At 42.1% G+C, this 26,772-nt stretch overlaps 1 protein-coding gene across 4 annotated transcripts in view; it reads left to right on the forward strand.

Moving 5' to 3' along the window:
- Dock4 (dedicator of cytokinesis 4) overlaps positions 1-26,772 on the forward strand; it is a 409,351-nt gene that overhangs the window by 296,164 nt on the left and 86,415 nt on the right. For all 4 annotated transcript variants that reach the window (XM_028872268.2, XM_028872271.2, XM_028872270.2 and 1 more), the window contains exons 24-27: positions 3,032-3,159; positions 5,307-5,441; positions 12,904-13,002; positions 23,075-23,169. In XM_028872268.2, the coding sequence (XP_028728101.1) occupies positions 3,032-3,159; positions 5,307-5,441; positions 12,904-13,002; positions 23,075-23,169 (457 nt within the window). The remainder of the gene's footprint in view (positions 1-3,031; positions 3,160-5,306; positions 5,442-12,903; positions 13,003-23,074; positions 23,170-26,772) is intronic.

Below are 26,772 nucleotides of genomic sequence, written 5' to 3' on the forward strand. Positions count from 1 at the left end.
AGTGTGTGTAGGTGCTAAACAGGTGTTTCGTGAGTGAGCATTGAGTCATGGAATAGGAATTGGTATATAATAGTAAAGCTACTGAAGCCATGTGTATTTTTTTCTTTAGTCTTATAGGGAAGGCAACTTCTGATCTAAGGATGAGCATGAAAATAACATCAAAACAGTGGAGGTGGGTAGGACTTCGGGGCCAGTAGGGAGGAAGATTGGAAAGCAAATGGCATCCATGTTGTGTCCTCGTGGAATTTAGGCCACTTAGGTGCATTGTACAAGCTTTACAGAGAGCATCCTTGGCACTGCACCATTGTTTGCCTTTGAAATCCTGACATTATCTAAATCTGTGGTGCTTTCTACTCCACATGTGTGCTCTCTGTACCCCAGTAGCTAAAAGATGTCTTTCCAGGTTGTACATCAATGACTCAGTTCCTGGTGGCTTTAATCTACTTCCAGGCACTCCCAGTTCTAGGGATTCTCTACAGACAGAAACTTTGTTAAGTACCATGCTTTGGGTAGAGAGTAGTCATGTCCTCTCACACTCAGTCTCCCATTCCAAGAAGCTACCTTGCCGGGCGGTGGTGGTGCACACCTTTAATCCCAGCCCTCGGGAGGCAGAACCAGGCGGATCTTTGTGAGTTCGAGGCCAGCCTGGTCTACAGAGCAAAATCCAGGAAAGGCGCAAAGCTACACAGAGAAACCCTGTCTCGAAAAACCAAAAAAAAAAAAAAAAAAGCTACCTTGGTGCCTTGCTGATGTCCAGTCCATGTTGGTCTGAGACTGGCAAACTTCACTCCTTGTGGACAAATTCTACACCAAGGATCCTTATCTAGAGCTGGTTGATAGAGGGAGCTAAAATACACTGTTTTCAAAATTCAGCTAAAGGAGGAATGTACCAAGGATTCTTGGTTGCCCACCATCTTCCTAGTCTATGCCACAGGGAATTCCTAACAACTGTGTTTACCCACTCCAGTGGGTACACATGAAATCAAACAAAAGGCCATCTTTTCTACAGCCATGGACACCTGTGTTCTGTGAGTTTTGTCTGAGACTTGGAATGTGACAGCAGTGTCCCTTTCAAGGGTGGAATCTGCATAGGAGGCACTAGCTTTAAATGTATAAAGTCAGTTTATCTTCACCTGGAGGGGACCTGGGCTTGGTTTTAACTTTTGGTTTTATGAGAGTATCTGGCCTGTTCGGGTAAGAATTAGAATTTGAGCCACTCAGACTGTTTGGCCTTGACCTCCTAATCCTGTCTTTTATATGGCTGGCATTGCACCGGCTCTGGGGAAAAGCAATTCTTCAGAGCGGACGGTCATGTGTTTCTGTTTTTATACAACACAGGTGAACTGTCCGTCTCCCTTGCTCCACCCCTGGCTCATAGATATTTTAACAGCTGGCTGCAAATTGAGTTTTTAGAAACCAGATCCCACTGCTGCTGGAGACTATCAGATGAACTTTGCCTTCCCTCCTAATTAAACATTACTACATAGTGCTTTCTGGTTCTGTTTCCAGGTTCTTTTCCTGGTTCTTTTTGTCAAATAATTGCTTTGTAAATAAGTAAAGTTCCCGTTGGGGTGTACTGCTTACAAACGGCCTGCACTGAATTGTTTTACAGGTTTCATTCTAGTATTCTGCATAAATTTTCCTTTCTTTGTTTCTTTCTCTATCTGCCTTTTTTTCTTCCTTCCTTCTTTCCTTCCTTCCTTCCTTCCTTCCTTCCTTCCTTCCTTCCTTCCTTTCTTTCAACCTAAGGCCAGGCATCCTTGAATTGGTGGTGCCTCGGCAGACATCAGCAGGAACAGGAGTCTCTAGGCCCGACTCCTGTGTCACACACATTGGTTTGTTTGTTTTCTCTTTTTGTTCTTTGCTTATAAAGATGAACAGATGGTGTAAAAGCCTAGGTGCCAGGGAAAATTTCCAATGTGAAAGTCAAAGGCCATAATGAAAACAGAAAGAGATCATTTGAAGGAAAAAGATAATGCCGAGAGCTTCCCCCCAGTTCCCAGAGTGATGTGGGCCTGTCTCAGAGGGGCTAGGACTGGAGGGTGTGAGACCGAAGGGGTTCCAGGCCCATGACGCTGCGCCTGGGCAAAGAAACGAGCTGCAAGATGGCGGAAGTAAGGAATAAGTAGAAAGTGTAGATGAGAGAGTACAGAAATCACCAGAAAAATGGGGCACAAACATGGGAAAATATGGAGGGCAGGATCAATAGAGTCACACTGGGAAAGCATCTGAAGTATCAGACACAAGGAAATCAGGGCAGCTTCCCCAAGTGAAGGACACTTCACAGCAGTGGTTCTCAACCTTCCTAATGCTGCAACCCTTTAATACAGTTCCTAGTGTTGTAGTGACCCCAACCATACAATAATCTTCATTGCTACTTCATAACTGTAATTTCCTACAGTTATGAATTGTAATGTAAATATCTGTGTTTTCCAATGGTCTTAGGCGACCCCTGTCAAAAGGTTGTTCGACCCACAGGTTGAGAACCATGGCTTTACAGGTTGAAAGGGCCGAGGCAAGGCACGTAGTATTAAATATAAATACCACGGGCAACAATAATTCCTCAATAACTCAGAAAGTGAAAAGAAAAAAACAAAGCAGTGGAAAAAATAGTCTTGTACTGAGGACTGGAGATCACAAGGAGAGCATTGAGAGCATAATCGTCATATTAACCAGAAATTGTGCAGGAGGCAAGAAAGCTGAGTCCTCCTCTACCTCGGTGAGATGTTGCAGATGCTCTGCAGGGAACAGCAAGAGAAGCAGTTGGTTTAGAAACGTGGAGGTACAACACTCTCAGGATGGGGCGAAAGACAGGAGAGACACTGGGGTTACAAGAGAGGCCTCTTGACTATAGCAATCATGCGCCGGGGGAAAGTGTTCCTCTTTTAATATAAAACTCGTAGAGCTAGTGCCCTGGACCACCATGTGCTACTAGTCTCACAGTCAAATGAAATTAAAAAGTCGGTAAGGATGCGGCTGAGGTGTGTGTGCGACTCCGGCCGCTGTGACACTGACGGCCCCTCTCTCACAGACTCGAGGTACATTCTGCTGCCTGTCGTATTGCATCACCTGCTCGTCCACCTGCAAGAACAGAAAGACTTGATCATGTGCGCCCGTATCCTTAGCAACGTGTTCTGTCTCATCAAGAAGAACAGCTCAGTGAGTACTGCAGGTCACAGTGTGTGGTTCTCATCAAGTGAGTGAAATCTGAAATGTCCTCAAAGAAGTCACACCACGGAGAACCACCCAGAGACTCACTTTCCATTTTCAGCCAGGCTGGACTTCTTGGGTTTCTTCAGAAGGAATTTAAAAAAAAAAAAAAAAATTATGGTATTAGAGTAACCTTGAATAACCTGGCTTCCCAAAGTTGTGTTTCAAGGAAGAACTGAATACCAAGTAAGAAAATTAGAAATCTCAAAGCCTCCCACATGTGTCTTTAATCTTGATGGGATGAATGCTCTGTGGCAAAAATAAATTACTGCTTGCAGGGTATGGTGATTTGGGTCTGATCTGGGAAAGGCCATGTGGTGATGCTCAGAAGTTGGCCATGGCCCTTGGGCCTAGTCCTGTAGAAATTACAGAAGCAAAGGACAGCCCCCAGGAGACTGGAAGTACCTTGCAGTACAACCATTGCACACCCCCAACAGTAGTCTTTTTGTTACAGCTTTGGGGGTTCCTGTTTGGCTTGACTCTTGACACAGTATGATTTCTGTGAGTTGAGAGTGCAGCACACACTGGGAAAAATGGCCTGTTTCCTCATAAATGGAACAATGTCCGGGACTTATGTTCAGCTCAGCAGTCTGCTCTGCAATCTGAATAGGGAGGATGTCCTGTTCTCTTTCCATCAGTCTGCAGCTGTCAGTTAAACGCTGGGCTCGTCGGCAGCAGGTCGTAGAGAGGTTGGAAAGTGGATGCTGAACCCCCAGTTTGCCCCATTCTGCATTGAAGTCTGTGCTGTTCTCCCCATGCTTTCAGTGTTTCTGATCTACTTCAGAAGGGCAGGGAGAGGATTGACCCCAGGGGCGGGGGTGGAGAGAGTGCCCCACCAGCAGGGAACCAGGGGTGGCATGTTAGAGGAGCTATATGAGTTCTGCATCTGAAAGTGGGATGCGCAGACCATGCACGGCATGGTTCACTGTTCGGCCACGCAAAGCCCAGTGATGACAGGGAATGAGATGGAGAGTGGCGGTGGGGAAAAGCCTGGCTTTAAAACTCCCTCTGACCATTTGACCACAAAGAGCCAAGCCATGCCTGGCGAGAAGGTTTTTCCAGGTCACAGTCACCATGAGTAGTAGCTAGCCAGGTCACTAGACAGACTAGAAGCAAATAACTGTAGTAGAAATGATTTCTTTCCATTTCTCCTCTATTTAAATTGGAAAATTGCAGTCAGGGTTTGAACTTAGATTATAAAGATTTTAGAGCTGAAACCAATTCACTCGGGGAAACTGGAAGTTTTCATGCAAGCATTAAAAAGTTTATCATTAAATACACATGTATTTAATATATATACATATATGGGTATGTATATATATGTATATATATACATATATATATACACACATATATCCAAGAGCTCCTTCAAAGTACACTTCTAAAAGTATCTTTTGCCAAGAGCCAGTTTGCCCAGAAGGTTTTCTCCTGGAGATGTGTTAGGAACCTATGTCTTCTATGCAGTAGGCAGTGCAGATGTTCTCTCTGGAGTCCTGAAGTACGGATAATATTAGCCATTCCAGTAAATCCCTCCCTCCCATGGCTACTAACCTCAGGGCTCTTGGTAACCAAGGATATGCATCTTGACTGCTCTCCAGTCCCTTATGTTTATATGTACGCTTTAAAACAAAACACTTCTATGGGAATAGTCATTTGTGCATAAGCCAGTCTTGGGCCATGATCTGTGTGACTGTCATGCTGAGAAGACTCAGTGTAAGCACAATTGGGACTTTAGGGAATCGTACTGCGAGAACAGACTCCAACCCAGAGAGGCCAGTTTGGGTTCCGCAGGAGTATGGCCGGCCTCGGAATTGGTGTTTTTTACATCTCTGCACCCTTTTTGTTGTTATCCCAGCTTTATATTGCAGAGCCAAAAGGGGTGCTTTAGGGTGAGCCTTTACTCTCTGAAGCTTTGTTTTCTGCAAGGCCTTTTTTTTTTTTTTTTTTCCAGTTGAGGTCTGCATCTCTTATTATCTTGAGTTCTCTGAGTCTTTGATTCTAAATTTTGGGATGGACTACTCCCTTTGCCCATAAAAAGAGATTTGGTACCTGCAAAGTCAGTCTCCTGAGCGATACTTTTTTTTTTTCCTCCTAAGGAAAAGTCCGTGTTGGAGGAAATAGACGTGATAGTGGCCAGCTTGCTGGATATCCTGCTCAGGACCATCTTGGAGATCACCAGTCGGCCTCAAGCCTCCAGCTCTGCCATGCGGCTGCAGTTCCAGGACGTCACTGTAAGATCATATGGCATGTGGCGCACATCCAGGGCCTGGTTGTGCTTCTTAACAATCCAGTCCTTTTGGATATGGGTTGTAGTCTGACTGTGGGAACCCTGGTCCCTGGGATGCACCGTGGGAATAACTAGTACACAGGAGGTTGCCTCCACTCTGCAAAAACTAAGCGAGGAAGCCTGGAGGGACAGATGCTATAGTAAGCAGGTCTGAATTTCAGAACGACGACGACTTTGATATTAGTTCTTTCTTTTCTAAATTTAAATTAGTCTATGGTTTTATATCCCCAGTCAACTTGGCGACTTTTCATTCCCCAAATTGCCTAAATAACAAAGAATAGGGGAACACCCACTGGAATCAGAGGCCCTGGGTGCTAATTCTGGATTTTTCGCCATGACTCATCAAGATCTTAACTTTCTTAGTCTTCAATTTGATAGTGTTAAATGAGAAGGTTTAACTTTGTAAATTCTAAGCTTTCAAACTCCCCTGTCATAGGATGCTAACATAACATGGTTCAGGCAAAGTAGTAAGAAATAATGCATCAGATATGTTATACATAGGTTTCCGTATATGCTGTATGTATATACATATGCATTGTTTAATTTATTCATGGCAGTGTTGAAAAGCAAACCCAGGGCTTCATGTATGGTAAGCAAGTACTCTACCATCAAGTTATCGATATACACAGGAATTTCTGTTTTAAAACTCACACGAGGTTGACTTTTAAAATGTTTATATGTTAAGCAATATTCTCCTAAACAAGAGGTATCATTTGTAGCTGTGGTGGTTGATGCTCTAATATTCATCAATAAATTATGTACACAGCATTAGTTAAACACTTGCTATTGGCTTCACAAATTGTGCATGAGAATGTTAAGGTCTAGATGCAAATAATTTTCATTTTTATTAAAAAGTTAAGAAGTCTGAGATCCTTAGGGAACTCTGTGGAAGGGGAGGCAGGAAGAGTGGGAGAGCCAGAGGGACGCAGAGTACCAAGGAATCAAGGCCTTCGACAGAGCTGCTGCTCATGGGAACTCACAGAGACTGTGGCAGCATGCACAGGCCTGCCTGGATCTCTGCCGGATGGGCTCCTAGCGCTGAAAGGAGAAGTGGACACATGCCCCCAACTCTCATGAAAAATGAGTTTTCTTCAACAGTCTCACTAGTGAAGCGAATTACTCATAAGGGTAGGTCCCATGCCCAGCTGTAGAAGGCCAACACAAAAGAAACCCAGTGGAATCTTTGGAGGTTCTTTGTCTCACAGTGTTAGGTCAGGGCATTTTCTTTTAACATTACAGGTCCTGGGTATATGTATTATGGCTTCTCTCTGTCTCCTGTGTGAGGAGAGCAAACTGGAAGTGAGGCAAGGCTATAAACTCGTAAAGTCCACCCTCAGTGGTGTACTAATTCCACTCAGGCTCCACTCCCTAGAAGTTTTTTTAACCTCCCCAAACAGTGCCACCTGCTGGGGACAAGTACTCAAATATATGAACCTATGGGGGACATTTTTCATCTAAACCACAAGTAAAGTTAAACTATCTTCATAAACTAAGGTTTAAAATGGTGTGTGTGTATATGTGTGTATATGTATAGACACACACATATATATGTGTATATATATCACAGAACTGGAGAGATGGCTCCATGGTTATGAGCACTGCTTGTTCCTCCAGTGACCCAAGTTCTATTCCTAACACTTGCATGGCAGCTCACAGCCACCTGTAGCTCAAGTCCCAGAGGATCTGATGCCTTCTCCTGGCCTCCATGCACACCAGGCACACATGACTGCCAGGATATATATGCAGGCAAAACACTCACACACATAAATTTTTTAAACATCTTAATGTATGTATGTAATAGCTGTACAATGTTATTTAAAATAAAGAAGGGTAAATCACAGTTCTCATGGCCTAACAAAGCCTGTTCTGGGAAATGGCACCCACGCCCTCAGGTTTGCGTCATGTACTTCCTGTTACCCAGTGTGTGGTGGATGCTCACAGCATGTTGCTTTAAGCTGCTAGAGTTCAATTATAGGGTAGAAGGCTTGAGTGATTGGCTCGTTTTTGTTTTGTTTTGTTTTAATTATTGTTTTTTTTACTTTTTAGGTTAAACTTTTTATTTTGTATTAGTATAAAATCACATGCAGGTATAAGAAGCACTATAAAAACATTTCATGTATCTTTTACCCAGTTCCATAAATGGTAGCCGCCTGTAGAATTCTATAACAAGACACGGATGTTGATAAGATCAAGATGCTGACTGTCGCCCCCCGCCCCCAGTCACTCCTCATGCTGTGCTCTCACAGCCACACCTACTCCCCACGGTTCTCCTCTCTGTGCAGCTCTGTCATCTCAGGATGCCATATGAGTAGAATCTCATAGCATGGGACTGTTTGTGATTGGCTTAAAAAACAACCCAACATATTCTGTGACAAGTCACGCAAGTTGCTGTGTATAGCCTGCTCCCCTTTTAATTACTGAGTATTATTCCATGGTACAAATATATCACAGTATGTTTAACCATTCACCCTTAAGGTCTGTAAGGTTATTTCCAAAGTCTGTGTAGTATTAAGAAAGCTGGTGTAAACATGTGCATTTAGGTTTTATGTGAGCATGATTCTCCACTTTTTCCTCAAAATTCCCAGGGATTTGGCTGCTGCATCAGAGGGTGGCTACATGTTCAGTTTTCCAAGACACTGCCAGACTTCTCTCCCCGGTGGCAATGTCATTTTACATTCCCTGTGTACATAGTATGAGTGATCTAACTTCTCAACACCCTTGTCAGCATGTGATGGTGTCACTTTTTCCTGTGTGTGTGTGTGTCTGTGTGTCTGTCTGTGTGTCAGGTTTAAGAGTATTCTGAAGGCTGTGTAGCCCTCTCCCTGAGGGTTTAATTTCCATTTCCCTGATGACTGACGTGAGAAATACCTCGATCATTCACAAAGCAGGTTCACTCTGGACATGAAGAGCTAGGTAACACCTCCTCATTTTCCATAAAGCACAGGCTCTATGTGCAGGGAGTCTCTGCATGGCGTTGTTTACATGGTGCACAACTTTGCAGTTCACACAGTACACGCCTTGCAGCTCACACAGTGCACACCTTGCAGTTCACACAGTGCACACCTTGCAGCTCACACAGTGCACACCTTGCAGCTCACACAGTGCACACCTTGCAGCTCACACAGTGCACACCTTGCAGTTCTCACAGGCGCGTTCCTCACTAAACACCCCTGCGAAATGGACACTGTAAGGAAAATCAGTTTCTGCAAGTGTCACAGTGGCATTTTCCAGGGCTCTATAACAGCCGTGTTGGTGCCCTGCCTCCTAGCAACCCCAGCATGAGAACTATGTGTGCTATATCATAATTCCAGATAAGAGTAGTTTTATTTTCACTATTTGGAGAAATTGTACTTTTTGTTCTTCCACCAACTATTCTTTAAACTTTAAAATACTTTCTCTAGCTATTAAAAAAAGTGCACCATTGGGATTCGTTCCTTTAAAACATCTAATTGTGCATAGCAGATTTTATGAAGCAATGTAAATGGCCATTTGTCTCACACCCTCAGCTAACTGTCCACCAGAGTTTCCTACAGTGCATAAGCGTTTCTTTGCCCGTGACTGCGTTAAATGCCCTGTGTAGTGGGTGACCGTTCACCACTGGCCCTAACATTCTCTGACATGCCTATCTAAAGTCCAAGGAACTGTTTTTGGTTTGTGATTAGAGAAGACAAGGGTAGCATTGTCTAGGAAATACCTGGAAAAAACAGGCATATGTTTAAGAAAAGCTTTCTTGAAGACTTTTGGTGTAGTCTTAAAATATTCTGGTAGTTATTGATAGACATACCCATTGTTTTCTGTACATAAAAATGGATAAAAGCCACTGAAGACTACTGAGTTTTAGAGGCAACTTGTCAAGTAAGTGAATCTTGGCTAATGATTTATTTGTTTTTTTAAATAAATCATGAGGATTCACATGAACATATTATTAAAGTATCTTAAAAGTGAAGAAAATTACATAATAGTAGAAAAAGATAGAAGTGAAATATTAGACACCTAATCTCCTGGAACAAGGATTTGAGGTTCCAAAATACTTTATGTGGGTAAATGACAGTGAATTGTAAGTGTTAACAATGATAGCATATCAAAATGGGCCAGAGACTAGATGCCATAATGGTAAGTTATTTACAATGGGTCTAGCCCAGACACAACAGACATAGTTAATAGCTTGGATTCAAAGAGTTCATCAATGTACATAGATTATAATAAGCTACTGAAGGTCTATTTGCTAATTTTTTTGTTATTAAAATTAGTATCTAGGACATGTAATTTTCAAACTTAAAGTATTTTAGTATTTATAGATGTATTGAAATAAGTGTTTAAGTATATTAGTAATGTACTAAATGAGTTAGAATAGTTTGCATACGATATCAAAAACTAACAAGAAAGACTGATTGAACCTCTACCAACTAATTTGCATTCTAGGAAAGACCATACTAGATTAAGCAGTATTAGCAATAGATAGATTCTTCTGTATTTATCTATGTTTGAGCCATGCCCTCTAAATTCAGGTGTGTTTACTACATGAAACCAATCTGGAAGTAGGAAAGAAGCCACTGAGTACAGCCTTCTAGAACCAAAGCCACCTACATTCACATCCAAGCTTTGCCGTTTGCTAGCTGTGAAACCAGACTATTATATTATGTTTGATAGTGTCCACCCAACTCTAGTAAGGAATGAACTTGACAGTGCAAAGTATAAGTAACATATACATAGTATCTTTCCATAAATCATAGTGTTAGCAATGCCTTTTGGAAAGAGTTTTATTGTTGTAAATACAATAAATTTGAAAAAGAATGAATTTTATATTTTTAAAAAATATAACTTAATATATTGTGTTTACTTAGGAAATGTCACAATAATTAAGATAATGAACATATTTACCACACAAAAATCAATTAGTCAACCCTTTCCATCCCCTTTTATTGCTTAGCTGGCTGAGATCATTTTGCTTTGCCTAAATAGAAACCATGGTTACCGAGGGAGAAGATCTTCAAATGCTGGTCTTGGCAGCATTGTATCCTCAGCATTTGATGGAGAGTGGCAGCAAGGGTTGGGAGCAGTAGCAGGTGGCTCCCTCGAGTGTTACAATTCTGCGCAAGCCCCAGGTAGCCGGACTCTTAGCCCTTGGTATCTCTTATGCGTCCAGTGTTACAGCTTCTGGCCGTGGAGGGGCAGGGACCCTCTGCTTTAAAGACTTGACACGCCTCTGGAACCTTTTCAGCCACCTCGGCCCACAGTTTCTCTTCCTTGGCTCTCAGTAGCCTTCTGTTCTCCGTCAGCCTCAGCAATTCCACTCTTTCTCCCCCTCTCTCTGCTTCCACTGTTCTTTGCCTGCCTGGGCCCCATTCTTGACTTCCGCAGCTCTCTCTTACTGCGACACAGCAAATGTCTGAGACAAATGAAGTCTGTGTTTACACCTAATGCATTTTTTTTTTCTTCATAAATCCCTGCGATCCCTGTGCTAGGCTACCAGAGAAAGTGCCTGCTCCCTGGCTTAGGTGGAAATGGTCATAATATCACCTGAAGTTCTCCGAGGCTTGTGATATCAGAACCATGTTTGCAGTAAAATAGCAGTAGCCTTTCCCTTATGTTTTCTGTCTCACGTGTGAAGTATCCAGAATTCTTTTAAACATTGACAGGATAGTATGTTGGGCCTGGGAGATAATCCTGCTAGAGTGCATTAGTTACTTTGTGTCATTGTGACAGAATACCTAACAACAGTCGATGGGAAGAAAGTCTTGAGTTCAGGATTTCAGAGTGATGCATTTACCAAATGGAGGTGTGCCAAGGGCGCTCCGTCCATAGCAGTGGGAGTTTGCATTGGTGGCTGTCTTCCGCATGCTGAATTAGGAAACAGAGAGCAGAACTGGAACCAGCGTCCAGGCCAGAGCCTGCGAAGGCATGCCCCTAGTAACCTGTTTCTACCAGCCAGACTCTGTTCCCAATGGTTTCCTAGCCTCCTGAAGTAGTCCAGCCTTGGCACAAGAACTCTGTATATAGCCTATGGGGGCAATTCAGATCCAAACTGTACCATGACCCATATGGCCGACTTTTGTAGATTTACTCTGAAGTCCAAGGGCAACTGTTGGACATACCTGCGTGTCACAAGTGACTATCTGCATGCAAAGAAATCTCAGATTTCTCTGACAGAACCATTAAGTTGTATTCTATGGGTTCTTGTGGACACCGGCAGGAAGACATTTGCCTGAGCTAGCCCAGCTGCCTGAGCTGTAAAATCTACTTCTCAAGTCTTCTAGTCTCCAGTTTTAACGCGATACTCTAGTCTTTTCCATGTGCACTCAAACCGGTCTCCCAATTAAAGTGAGCTTCTATGCGCACATCCGGTTAGCCAGCTTCTCCTGCTGTGTCTGCATGGTTTTGTGTGTTGTTTCCCCGTGTAGAAAGAAGTAGGTAAGTTCTTTGTTGAGCAAAAATGGTTACAATAAAAACAATTGTTGCAAGTTGGAAGTGTTTTCAAAAATGCAAGTTACAGCAATTCCTGTCACTCTTCCAATCTGAGGATGGTGTGTGTGCACGTCCCTTTTTCGTTTTTAAGCATTGTACTTCACAGGAGTTGGTGAGATAGAGCTCAGACACAGAGTGGCTGTTACCTTACAACCGTGTCTAAAGGGAGACTGAAGCCACCATTAGTCAGTGTATGGGTTCCTTTACCCAGTGAGTCGCAAGACCAGTGTTCTGATGAGTTCAAGGGGGGTCTGGGAAGTTCAGAAAAGGAATGTGGAATTAGAAGAGATTTGGGGTAAAAGAGACCCCGGGATGACTCCAGCTCTGCTAACGCCTAAGTGTGTGTCTTAGGCTGTATTATTTTACCCTCTTTTAGTGTTTTTTGTTTGTTTGTTTGTTTGTTTGTTTTAGAGTTTCTGGTTTCATTTAGTTGTTTTTGTTTGTTTGTTTGTTTGAGACAAGTTCTCACATTTCCAGGCTGGCCTCAAACTCATGAAACTCCTGTGTCAGCCAGCCAAACACAGGTACCCACCACCACACACAGCACTTTATGCCATGTTGAACATACGTTTTGACTTTTCTTAAGTGTTCACCCTCTACCACATAGCACTGATATGAATCTTAAATGATATAAAGAATGGAGGTATATTAACTGCTTACATAATGGTACTTCCTTAGATAAATGTAGTTAGTTCCCAAGAGAAAAGATTTCCCCATAGTAAACATATTCAAATAAAATATTTCATATATACCAAGTAGATAGTGATCATCACATGAAACATTTTGACTATAATAAGGGTGGTTTAGATTGGAAGACATCACACGGTAAATTTGGGATCATAGCAAGTTTGTAAAGTATTCTCTTTGAGAGCAGTTCATACTAAGTTACTGATGGTCTCATGTGTCCTTCCTTTAAAACATGGGATTTTTTTTTTCCTTAGGGGGAATTTGTTGCCTGTCTCCTTTCCCTGTTACGACAGATGACGGATAGACATTATCAACAACTTCTGAATAGTTTCAGTACAAAGGAAGAACTGCGGGTAAGCGGTGTTTACATTTGTCCTCCTTTTACTCTCTCTTGTCCTTACTCTTCGCTGTCCAGAAGAGTTCTTTACCTCTCTCCATTACGTTCTGGTTTTTCTCAGTCGTGCCAACAGATCTTTTTTTCTATATTGGCTCTTGAGATTTCTTTTTTTTGTTGTTGTTTTGTTTTTGGAGACAGGGTTTCTCTGTGTAGTTTTGGAACTCACTCTGTAGACCAGGCTGGTCTTGAACTTGCAGAGATTCGCCTGCCTCTGCCTCTGCCTCCCGAGTGCTGGGATTAAAGGCGTGCGCCACCAGTGCCCGGCCTGGGATTTCTTTTACTTAGTTAAACGAAGCTATTAGCCATTATTTTGGAGAAAGATGTCAGATTTTAATCCCATCTCATCAAAGTATGTAAACTGGAAACAGATTAATAGAACTAGGAAGGCAAGTGAATAAACTGACTCTTACATGTGGACCGGAAATGTTGGCTTAGTAGAAGACAGGAGGGGAAGACCTAAACAGATTGGCTGGTCTCCTCCTGTAAGAATGAGAAATTTTAGCTGCACCTTGCTGACTAGAGAAACAGAATCATTTAGAATTACAAGTACACAGAAGGTCTGAGAACTTGCCTTCTCAATGTGGGAAAATCTGTGTGTCAAAAGGAAGATGGTGGTCTAATTAACTTTCATCAAAATTTGACTACCTGAGATAATTGAAAGAAAAGTATGTTTTACATAAGAAGTCTATGGTTTCATGTCTCCAGTTTTCCCAAAAGAAGCCTATATTTTTGTATATGGCCTGGGAATTCAAAAATATAGAAGCACAGATCAAAAGACATTATTAGTTTAGTCCAGTTTATGTTTAAAGCCTTACTGTTCATATTGATCCCAAAGCAAATGGAAATCATGAGTGAAATGTTTCATGTCGGTTTTACTTCAGTAAAGTGGCATCATATTTCAAAGAACATATAGTTTCCTCTGCAAAATGACCTGACCTTCAAACCAGGAGAATTATTTAAGGATACTAATTCTTAATCTGTTGTTCAGGAAATATAGACTGAGAACCTCATACATAGAAAGCCCTCATCCTGGCACTGGGGATGTGGCCAGGCACAAGATGTCTTGTTATTCTAGGGGACCATTGGCATTCGTTATGAACACCCTGAGTGGTGACCATACAGGGCAAGCACACATAATACTATATAACAAGTGGGACTTGCTGTCAACCCAGACTCCAGCCAACAGGAAAACTTTCCAAGGGAGGTGTTGGATGAGAATAGATTAGTTAGAACTATGCTCATAATTAAACTTCTGCTTGGGCTGCAGATACAGCTTGCCCAACATTCAGATGGGACTGGGTCCATTCCCCAGCACTGTAAAATGAATAAACAAATGAATGAACTATCACTTCAGTGCCCTGATATAGCACATACCTCATTAATGTAGCTTTTAAACTTGTATTGGAACCTGGAATTGTTTGTTTGTTTGTTTGTTTGTTTGTGTGACTTCCCCAGCCTCCAGCCACTGGGTTTTAAATTACTTGATATTTAAAGCTGTAGTTGGTTCATTGCTCTAAGGTCACATCCCTGGGCATTCAGGCAATATACGTTCACTATTTGATGGAACATAAAGCCTCTAGAAACAGCATCATAAAACATAAAAGTCTAGGAGTAGATATGGACTTTACCGAGGGCATGGATGGTTTAAGAAGGGAGGAATGTGATCTCATTTGTCAGGCTGCACAACTGAAAATGGATTAGCCACGGTCCAAACAGGAGACAGAACCATGTAAAGAATTCGATATAGTGATCTACGCTGGAAATGACTGTGACATGTGTCAGAGTCAGCTTTAGCTGTCAGCTTGATACAACCCAGAGTCACCTAGGAAGGGGGAGCCTCAGCTGAGGAAGTGGCTGGATCCTACTGGCCTGTGGTCAGTGGCTGTGAGGCATTTTTTAAGTTTTTAATTGGTGTAGGAGGGCGCCGCCCACTGTGAGTAGTGCTATCCCTAGGCAGGTAGACCTGGGCTCTGAAAGAAAGGTGAGTGAGGAAGCCAGAGGAAGGGAGTCAGAAAGAAGTGTTTCTCGGTTGGTCTCTGCGTCCACTTCCTACCTTGAGTTCCTGTCTTGGCTTCCCTGGGTGACAGACTATAACATGTGGACTAAACTAAGTCCTTTCCTCTCCAAAGGCCTCCGGCGGGGGTATTTATCACAGCAACAGAAGGCAGACGAGGACGGCTGAAACAGAGACAGGGTCCTAATAAACGGGGGAACTGGAGATGACAGGACTCGATGACCCATCCACAAACTTGTCTAAGATCTCTCCAGCCCTTCAAACTTTTTAAAGTGAAGGGGGGGACTAGTGAAATGGCTCGGATGTTAAGAGCACCTACAGCTCCTCCACGGGGCTTGAGTTTGATTCCCATCAGCTCACAACTGCCTGTAACTCCAGCTCAAGGGGATCTGATGCCCTCTGCTGGTTCCAATGGGAACCGCTCACACACACACACACACACACACACACACACACACACACACACACACACACGCATCACACATACACACATGAGAATACACATGAATAAAAATTTTCAAATCTTAATGGTTTTTTTAGTTAAAAAAAAAGTGAAGTGGTGGAGGAGGTGACTCTTTCCAAGCTTTGGAAGCACTGGATGGTTGTCGGCGCCCTTCACTGAATAGGGGCATAAAAGGAGTAGATGTGCAGGTCTGTTTAGCCTGAGTTTAGTTACTTAAGGGATATTGAAAAGGAGATGCTTAGTGGACAGTGTCTGACGTTCAGGAAAGACAGCGGGACTCCAGGTACAGACACAGGAACGGTCGTCCTGTAAGTGATTGATTTTCCAGAAGCAAATGTGTACACTCAAGGACTGTGTGGAGTTAAGAGGGTCTGCTAGAAAGGTAAGTATTAAGGAGCAAAGAAAGAATCATGAAAAGGCCCACTGATGCTGGGGAACCAGATGAGCAATTCTACTATGGATGTGAATGGGAGCCTTGGTGTCACGTATTGAAGAATGGGGGGAATGTAATGGGATAGATCTTTGCAGTTTTCAAGAATAAGGCAAGTGGCTACTGAAAGGGATGTCAGGGGAATATTTATAGATGTAGACAGAAAGAAGTTTAATAATTCGAAGTGGGAGAGATCGGTGCTAAAGACACAGAAGGGAGGTGCTAGCCCACAAGATGGTCTAGGAAGTTAGCAGATGGGAAAAGAGTGAGGGAAAGTCACCTTTCCAGGCAGAAGAGTAGAAACGAAGTAACGGGAAAATGCAAACCAAAGGTCATTGATTTGATTTGCTAAAGGCTAATTATCTGATTTTAATATGCATATTAAAAAACTCAGATATCATCATTTAATAGATCTGCTTCCCAGTGCTCAATTTGGTGCCAAACTAAGGGAACCTTAGTTATGCCCCTCAAAACTACCTTGCAGTATTTTCCAAAGGTGATAACATTGATCCATGATCCCTTATCTAATGTCCTTAGTATCAGATGTCTTTTGGAAATTAGAATTTTATAACTTTCAGAAAGCTGATATGGTGCATAAATCTCTATGTTATACTATAGCCCTCCAGTAAGATCTATAGTAGAAATAAATAGAGAAATAAATAATTCAGGTGAGATTTTTGCTGCCAACTGGCTTATAAGACTAAGGCATTTTAGAGCCCTTTTATATTTTGATATCACAATAAAGACCTAAAGACCTCTAACAATAAACACTGTACTAGGACTTAAATATGAAGTAGTCACCATTTGTGTAAGTGATTAATATTAATTCATTTACTTCTCAAAAAGAAATCATGAGGTAGGACCAGTTATTGTATTATAGATGTCAATTATTTGGTTCAATAAACATTTACTGAGTATGTTGGCTATAGGGATATAAAAGAAAATCAAATAATCTTGTATTGGGGGTGGGTAGATCACTGTTATACCTTTGATAATCACTGCTGAAAGAGGTTTAACAATGAGCCAGATTCAACCTTGGGAAGTTTAGATGTTCCTAGGGACTGGCAAATTTAGCTCATGGCCAAAGGTAGCCTACTGCTTACTTTTACAAAAAAGTTTTATTGAACACACACACACACACACACACACACACACACACACACACTATTGTTATAAATGAATGTGAATACTTGGGCTTCTCTTCCGAGCACATGAACCTTTTACCTTTTACCCAATTAATGTAGTTCCTATCAACAATAATGGCCAATAGTTAGGGAATAGCCCCCACTCTCCAGCCTTGAGCCAGGCATGTGGCTGAGCCCTCTTGAGCTGTTGTATTTCATTCTCTGCATCTTTAAAGGTTGATTGGTGCCATTATTCCCAGTTAATTGGGAAAGCTAGGAATCTCATGAATGTCCTCAGCTCCTTGCTCGGATGGCTATCTAAGCACAGTGCTTCCCTGAATGTTAGTAAACCAGTCTTTGCTCTCAAGTTACTGCAAATTTCATTTGTCACCTCGTTAAACATACTAAACACTTCTAGTCCCAGAGTGGAAATGTCTCAAGCCAAATTAGTAAACAGAGGATTATTGGATATTCCTGGTTCTACATTTAGGCTTGAAATTCAACAAAGTAGCTATAAGGCAAATGTCAAATTAACATAGTGCTGTTTGATGAAAAAGTATACCAGTGTTGGATTGCATACTAAAAGTGCCAAGCAACTCTACAGTTTTCAAAAGGGGTAAACAGAAGCCGGCCTCCTGACATAATCCACCTTCTGTTGCTATAACAGAATGCCTGAGACTGAATAATTGAGAAAGCTGTTTATTTTGCTTCATGGAACTGGAAGTCATATTGCCGAGTCTTAGGATATACACACTTGAAATTGATAATGACAAATTATGTGCTTAGATTTTAATGGATATTTTTGCTGTTCTTGATTCCTGGTGTCCCTTCTTTTTCCTTTTTTCTTACCAGTTATGTCTTAGCTTTTCCCAAACGGTTCTCCAAATCAAACTAAATTTCAGAAGTAGGCAGTTCTCAAGTAACCGCTGGGACTAATGGTTTTTAGCTCCATTTGTGCTTAAAGACGCTGGGTGCCTGTAGGGTTATTGTTGAAGTGACTCCTAGCTTTCTGAACAGATACCATTTCTTCTTGGTCCTCAGGTTCTTGTGTGAGTGGCGTGAGTCACAGTGTCAGAGCACAAGTATGTGGGAGGGAGCAAAGACCTAAGGGTTGGTAGCCCATACTGTTTAATTTTTTTTCTTCAGCAGAATATTACATTTTTTAAAAAATGAACAAAAGCAGTCACTAGGTAGCGATTATTTTTTTCTCTCTGCAATCAGTAGTGTTTTATTATACACCCACCTTGTACCGAGGCCTAAAGTGTTGTCCATATCCTTGGTATTTCATACACAGCACTGAAACTTTTGCTTTTTGTTGATTATGACCTTTAATAATGAGCCACAGGGATCTTGATGTAGGCATGAGATTATACATATTCTGGAACTATCCGTTGTCTACATATTAGCTTTTAAAATAGATCAGCTCAAACTTCTATCCAATCTAGGTTGTTTCTTGTGGCAGGAGCTTGTCAGTCACGTGGCCAAGACTGGTCTAGAATTTGCTACTTAGCTCAGATTGACCTAGGTATCCTATTAATCTCATGGTCCTCTTTCCAAAGCCTCCTAAGTATTGAGATTATAGGTGAATACACCACCATAGCTGCCCTTAATTCAAGTTTAAACACCTCAGCAGTCCCTATTACTGACTAGACCAAGTCCAGTATCTCTATCACAGCATCACTATCTTCTGACCTCCTTCCAACCTTATCTCCCACCCATATCCAGACATTTAAATTGCTTATTCCTAGCAATTCGTTTGTATCATTTGTAATTCCTCCGTGTTGTTTTGGTTTTGTTGTTTTCTTTCTATCTAAAATGGCTACTCTGTGGTTCAGTCTTCACAGGAGACATCCACCCTGTCTAATGTGCTGTTCACTGTTTTTGTATTTTCAGTGCCTGTTGGCCACTTGAGTTGCAATCATGTCATTGTGTCTTACTGACAGAGCCTGTAACATACATCTGTGCTTAGTAAATGGGTGTTCTTACCTGGTCTCTCTGCCTGCATTAACAAGCCATCTTCTCCCATACCATTGTTTTGACTTCTTTTTATTTGCATATATTGATTACAGAACAATTCTTCTACCACTCTCAGTGACTGACGAGTATTTGGAAGATATTTTGCATGACATATTTCAAGATTCCATTTTGAGTGTGCAAATTTTAACATGCTAAATGTTACTAATGCCCCTTCATTGAATCCAAGGCTGGTATCAAGGCTGTTATGCCTTTGAAAGTCGTAGCAAGTTTATACAGTACCATCTGACTGCAAATGGCCTAGGTGACAGAAACATGTTCTTAGCAGTCTGTACCCTGTCTGGTGTTCAGTCATCTACCTGGCCCACGATGCTTTGTGGGATATCTCTGTTTGTGTTCATGATCTCAGGGTTCCTTTTCCAGTCTGGCTTTGTGAGCCAGTTTCTGTATGGAGCCATCCTAATACACTATCATCTTTAAACACAAGGTGCTCTGTATATGATGCAGAAACGTTTCCTAAATCACAGATTTAATACTCTGTACCCTACATAGAGCCTGCCAATGCTTCCACATTGGCCTTAGGATAAATTCCAAACTCCTTACCATGGGAAAGGCAGGAGAATAGTTTCTCTCCTTTTTTTAATCCCTATTTACTTAGCTTTTATTTCTGTAGTCTTTATCCTAATTTATGTGTCTTTAATTTATCCCTATTTCTCTTTTATACCTGTATTTTTCCCTACCCCTTATAGTCCCAATACCCTGTGTTGTTTGTAGCATGTGTTTCCTCTGTATGACATACCTGGCCCTCCATGTTCTCCTAGTTCATAGAGCATGCATGCATTGACATGGCTGTTAGGCTAACATGTAACTACACCATTGGTCCATGAGTTCCATGAAAACAGAGAAAGTGTGTCAGTTTGAACACATTACTAATAAACTGAGAGTCACCAACTATGCATCAGTGTCACATTCAGCTAAAAGTCGGTAAAGCATTTCCCCTGGGTTTCATCTGGCCAAGATCAAGCCCACATTTGAATTCTCCATTTTACGGTTCCTGTGTCTTCTTGCAGTTCCTGTCGGCCTGTTGTATGACTCTGAATCTGTGCCTGTCTGAAGTAGGTATCTTGTAAGTCTGTCCCTGTGTCTGGGTCCAGGTCTGCGTCTGTGTGTCTGTCCCTAGCAATGGGCTTTGCTCTCTCTTTTATTGGACAACACAGAAAGCATTACCTGGGGGAAGGGATGAGTGACACTTTACAGAAATCTTCAAGAGTTTTACAAGAGATTAAGTCACTGACTCCAACTGACCATATTACAAACAAAACACTATCAGAAAATATTCATATGTTGCATCCAGCATTTATGGTGGATATTTGTTTTCATAAGGTCTCTTTCATCTTATTTGCTGTTTTCAGCAAATAATGACCATAACATACATACACATATGCATTACTCACATGTCAGAGGCATGGAAGAGCACATAATTTAAGATTACAGCTATGCATTAGCTTAGGTTGTAAACATTGATTACATGGTAAATCCAAGGCAAGTAAAGTTATTGTTACACTGTTCTCTTAAAGGCAGGTTGAACAAACAGGCTGACTACACAGTAGGATAACAGTCTTATGTATTAACTGGCCTCAAGGTGTGTTATTAATTTTGTCCATGAGGTCCAGCAACAGTTCCAGTCTCTTAAAATGTAAGAGATATTTTACAAGCCATTGCCACAAGAAAGTGTTGCACTTAAGTGCCTTGTGATGCCAAGTCACAGGTGTAGACAAATTTCTAAACAGTCTGATTAAATAAGAAATACAGAGCCAAATACAGAGGTAATAGCCAAAGAGATCAGAGAACTAGCAAAGAGCCACCCCTACCTTATCTTACCACCTCTCACCGTCGCTTCCCCAGAGAGAGTTTCTTCTGTCTAACTTGTGTTTTTATTGCCTTTCTGTTCTGCCTTCCTATTGGCTCTAAGCCCAGCCACATCACTTCCTCATCACTGCCTGTCTATACAGACCTCCAGGTCTCTATGGTTGGTACTGGGATTAAAGGCTCTGTCACCACACTTGGCTGTGTCCTTGACCACACAGAGACTCTGCCTGCCATGTGATGGGATTAAGGGCGTGTGCTACCACTGCCTGACTTCTGCTTATGGCTATGTGACCTCGCTATGTGACCTCCGATCTCCAGGAAAACTTTATTAACATACAAATAAAATCACATTTCAGTACAATTAAAATATCACCACACACAGGTACTCCTTAAATCCTTCCTTAGTAGGCCTGCAGTAGATTCCTTAGGGGAAACGTGTGCTTCTAGTGACCCTGCAGACATGCACAGGATCTGCAAGACTATTTATGGATAGGTGATCTCGGGGGACTGTTTCCATGTACTGCATACTATATACTAACGTGTGTTGACGCTAAAGATGCTGAAATAAATTCTTGTCAAAATATTTGTGGGCTTGATTGAAGCTGTTAGAAGGTGTAAAAAGAAACACACATGCGCACACACACACACACACACACACACACACACACACTGGAAAGCTAGCACATGGTTCTCGATTTTTAACCATCTTCTGTTGTCTTGAGTGACAGTCATAATCTTTTATTCAGGCAGCAGCTTCCATGTTTAAGATGATGTGTTGTTAGATTGGTAAATACGAACCTTGTGTTTGGAGTTGCTTTTATTCCAGAATACCACACCTTTGCCTTCTGTTAGATTGTTAGAGAAGTTTATTTTCCTAGACTCACTTAAGGTTCCAGAGAATAAAGCCTTTAAGTTTGCCAGTTGATAAATTGAAGCTAGACTCGTAGGAGAAAGTTCCTGCTCTTTCATAACATGTGGTCTGTTCCCCCGTCCTTCCTGTAAGTATTTTAGGTCTTATCTCTTGTAATGCTTAAAGAAGTGTTAATTCCATGTCTGGTGATTGATATTTCCAAGCCTGACGACAGCTTCTTGTCAAAAATGCAAGTGTTCTCACCAAAACATAACTATACAAGGCAAAGCATTTGCTGGCTACCTGGGCCTGGCCATTCCAAAGTGTATATGTGCTGCAAATAGCATGTGCTTAGGAAAAACATGCAACTCTGTCCATTTCAAACAAAATCCTTAAAGACTTTACTTTTAAGTGTGTGTGTGTGTGTGTGTGTGTGTGCGTGCGCGCGCTTGTGTACCGTTATCCCCAGGGGCCAGAAGAGAATATCAGATCCCCAGAAGTTGGAGTTACAGGCAGTTGTGAGCCACACAATGTATGTGCTGGGACTGAGCTCAAGGCCTCTTGAGAGCAGTGTTTAATTGCCAAGTCATTTCTCTAGCCCTAAACAAAACACTTTTAAGCTAAAATAAATAAAAGAGAGGGGGAAACAGAAGAAAGAGGGCCTTTCTCGGCTGCTGCCCTCTGGCCTGGTGTCTCTGCAGGGAGTGTCTTGATGCTCTTGGAGCTGGTACACTTCTCACTGGTCCACCTCAGCACAGCATCATTGGAATTCTGTGTGATGCATGAAGGAAGCCTTACTCAGATTTCCTAAACCCACACCCCTCCTCTTAGTTCTGCACCTCAACAATACCCTCTAAAAAAACACAGCTTTTTTCATAAGATCCTTCTGTGAAAATAACCTTCCAAATATGAACAACCATTTATAGGAGCTAAGACACTTTATTATGCTCCTGGGTTGAGAAGTTCTAATATTTAGGACACTGTGCTGGGAGAAAGGGAGAGGTTTGTCTTTTTATCTTCTGGAACAAGTTTTCCATTTTGTCTCCAGGACCTACATTTGTAGAACTTGTGAAGGTGAGTGAAAAAAAATGATTTCCCTTGTTCCTGAGAATGAGAAGGATGAGGGAGCAGTTAGGCTGGGCAGTGAGACAGGGTGGAAAGAAGGCAAGGTCCCGTCTGCTGCTGGTATCGGCCATAGACTCCTTTCTCTGAGGATGCTTTGAGAATGGCAGCTACGCTGCTTTCTGTGTGGATGCTGACAATTATGATAAATCAATAAAACCATCTCTTCCTTCTTATTTCAGGATTTCCTACTGCAGATATTTACTGTGTTCCGAATATTGATACGCCCAGAGATGTTCCCCAAGGACTGGACCGTCATGCGTCTCGTAGCTAACAAGTAAGACGTTTCAGTTAATAACTGCATCTCAACCTGCAAGGGAGGATAATCTACAATGTTCTTTGCAGTATCAACACAGATTGAAACCTCTAAGTTCTAAGTTTCATTTTCTTTACCTCCAAATCAACTTTTCAGCCTTTTTAAAACAATGTTACTAATTGTCTTGAATTGTTATTTAATACAACTATATTAATGTCTTTTAAGAATTAAACATTATAGCCGGGCATGTTAGCATACATCTTTATTCCCAGTATCTGGGAGGCAGAGGCAGTTGGTTCTCTGTGAGTTCAAGTTAGTCTGGTCTGTAGAGCGAGTTCCAGGACAGCCAGGGCTTGTTACACAGAAAAACCCTGTCTTGAAAAAGAAAAAAAAAAAGAGAGAAAGACAGAATCAAACAATATAACAGTGTGGTGGTTCACACCTGTAATCGTAGCATTTGAGAGGGACAAGAGCCAAGACAGATTTGGACACAGAATGGCCGCATCATCTGTTCCTATCAAGTTCAAGGCCCTGGACCTATCAGCTGTCTCAGCTTCCTGCAGCCCCAGTCTTGAAGGAACGAAGGTGAACTCTAGAGCAGGGTCTCGATCTTCACTTTCATTTTGCTAACATTTGCCATCTGCCATTCTCCAAATGCCAACACCCACGTGCTTAGGGTGAAGGTGAGATTCTCTGCACATCTACCCCAGGCCAAGGTCACCATCTGTCCCCCAGACGTGCAGGTAGAATCATCGTGAGAGTTCCAGGAACACAGGATTCAATTTTGATTAGATATGCTCAGCATGGCTTCTGCTTCAGGGTGCATTTATAGACTTGGAGGTGTTAAAATGATGTGTTAAAAACTTGCAAAGTAACCAATAGTGTCATGTGGCATATTATATTTTACATAAGCAGTGAGCAGCTTCTCCACTTTGAAGACTAATTGAGACTAGCGAAATCACTCTTTCCAATTCAGCATATGTATTTTGATATCTGTGAAGGAATCGAGTGTCTGCTTCTCTGGGTGTCTGTATGCTTCAGGTTTAAGTTGGAGCTGTTGCTGCTGTATTTGCCCTAAATTACCAAAGGTTCAAGAATACCTGGAAAGGTGAATGAAGTGATGTGGGGAGCCAGACAGGAAACAGTCCAGGCTGCCCACAGCAGCAGCAGCAGCAGCACAAAACACCAGCCTCGGGTCATTCTGCTCGCTCTGTGTGCAGAGTAACATTTGGCTTCCAGGAGAAGCTTCAGTGGCAGACCATCAAGCTGGAGACAAATCTAACGTTGTCTTCCTGCGGTGCACAGGCTTGGTGCTTGAGCTTGCTGGAATCTGTGACAACAGTATGGCCTTTTGATATTAATACTGTCTGTCCATCCCACCTCCAGACCCCGACTCCTTCAGAGGCCTTCATGGCCACATTAGTGGGTATCAGACTAAGAAGTACACATTCTACTTTTGTGTAAACACAACATTCAAGATTTGCATGGACGGTGTTAACCAAGCGAGAACAGTTTTGGTTAGAGATGAGATATGTATAATATATTTAAAATGAAGATTTCTCCTATAGTAAACCCAAGCCCTTGCTAAAAACACAGTGATGTCATATCGTCACCCAGGCTAGTGCTGGTAGCAGTCTGGACCTGCTTTTCCATAACAATGACTGATGGCTACATACCCAGCCTCACTAATGGACAGACGGCTTCTGTGTGCCCACTTCTGTCTCTCCCCCCTTGTTCCTCTTAATCACAGGAGCCACTTCCTATTCAAATTAGGAGACCATATGTGATGTGCCTTGCTTTATAAATATAATTCAGTCCATAAATTGGCCCTAGATTATGTTTATTTAATCCTAACCTAAATAACATTGATAGGAAAGTATAGTTCTGAGCTGGGCGTGGTGGTGTGGACCTCTAATCCTAGCACTCGGGAGCTAAAGGCAAGGGGAGATTGAGTTTGAGGTCACCCTGGGCTGCAAAGTAAAACTCTGCTGGGAGAGAGGGATGGAAGGAAGGAAGCAAGGAAGGAGGCTTTCTGAGAGATATTAAAGTTATTTAAAATATTCTAAAGTGTGTACACTGAAAGAAAACATTGCCTTTGCTAACCATTACATTAGAATCCATGAGAACAGCTGTCTTCAGAGTTCACCTGTCTCCCATGCTGCTGACTCTCTTAGAGGAACATTTGGTCCAGGCCTCTCAAAGGGTCTTTTGAACTCATACTCCCTCTCTCGTTAGCCCCAGCTGAAAAGTCGCCCTTGACCTACCCTTGAACACAACCAAAGGAGCCTATCCCTCAAGAGCAACAGTCTTTCCTGTGTTCCACGTTCCTGTTTCCAAGGGAATCGGGCGCCTCTAACCTTCACCTTTACCTGGGTTGTTGGTCCTATCACTTTTCTGCTTTATATGGCATCCTCCACAAGCTGTGTCCAGATGCCAGCTTCCTTGTATGGGTTTTACCCATCTGCACCTTCCTGGTCATCTTGAAATACAGCTGATATACCAGGTCTCAGTTCCTCTAGGACAGGAAATTCGCCCTCCATCTTGCACAGCTGCCCTGTGCCCATTGTAAGTCCCTGGAAGATGTTTCTAGTGAGGATAACCACTCCTCCAGCCGAGGAAGAAGGAACATAAGGATGATGGAAACTAAGAACCAAAAATACAGGACACACCAAGAGAAGTTTCTCTCCACCTCCTTCCCATACACATTGTGAAGTAAAGTACAAAAATAGAGTCACAGTTTTATGCATTGTTTCTAGGAGATAATCTTATATCACACTTGTCTGTTGAGAGAAGTTGGCCTCTTCACTTGAAATCTCAGATCGCTGTTTGGTGTGTCTTGTATATATGTTGACTTCAGATACAACATATAATAATCAACTTAAATTTCAAATGAGTGGTACAGATACAAATCTCTCTCTCTCTCTCTCTCTGTATGTGTGTGTGTGTGTGTGTGTGTGTGTGTGTGTGTCTGGCTCATTTGCTTGCTGTCAGCAAGGGGGTACAAATAACTAATTCATTTAAACAGAGATCCTTAGAATACTCCATTCACTAACCCATTTATACAGTAGATTTTTTTTCTAGTACTAAAAACACAAAGAGCCCAGGTGTGTAGGGACAATTTTGAAAGGACTTTTGTTGTGGACTGAACTAAGACTTTCATGAAAGATTAAAACTTGAGCTAAAGCTAATATAAGTGATCACGGGCAAACAATAAACAAAAATTATTGCTGCCAGTAGAGATAATGTATACAGAAGGCCCTGTGATCAGAGGGAACATGGCACTGTCAAGGGGGGAAGCAAGTTAGTTAGAAGGGTACCACAGTGCCCAAATGATTTAAAATGTGGAATGGTCTAGTATGTGGGTGGACTGATAGGAAGGCCCTTAGTAAATCCATCAATGTTGATGATATTAAGGAAAACAGTGAATTAAAGGAACAGTGTTCCTGGGTCTGAAAATGGACTTTATACTGGATGCATTCTTGTTGGGTGTGGATAGAGAGACAAAAGAGAAAGACGAGAAAGGAAGAAGGATGCTCCTTTGGATGGCTTGGACCGGTGGGTAGCAATGAAGGTAGTACACAGATTGATTGAAGATAAGGGTGATGAGGCCTGCAGGTGACTGGA

This window comes from Peromyscus leucopus, chromosome 14, assembly GCF_004664715.2.
Source record: "Peromyscus leucopus breed LL Stock chromosome 14, UCI_PerLeu_2.1, whole genome shotgun sequence".
NCBI lineage: Eukaryota > Metazoa > Chordata > Mammalia > Rodentia > Cricetidae > Peromyscus > Peromyscus leucopus.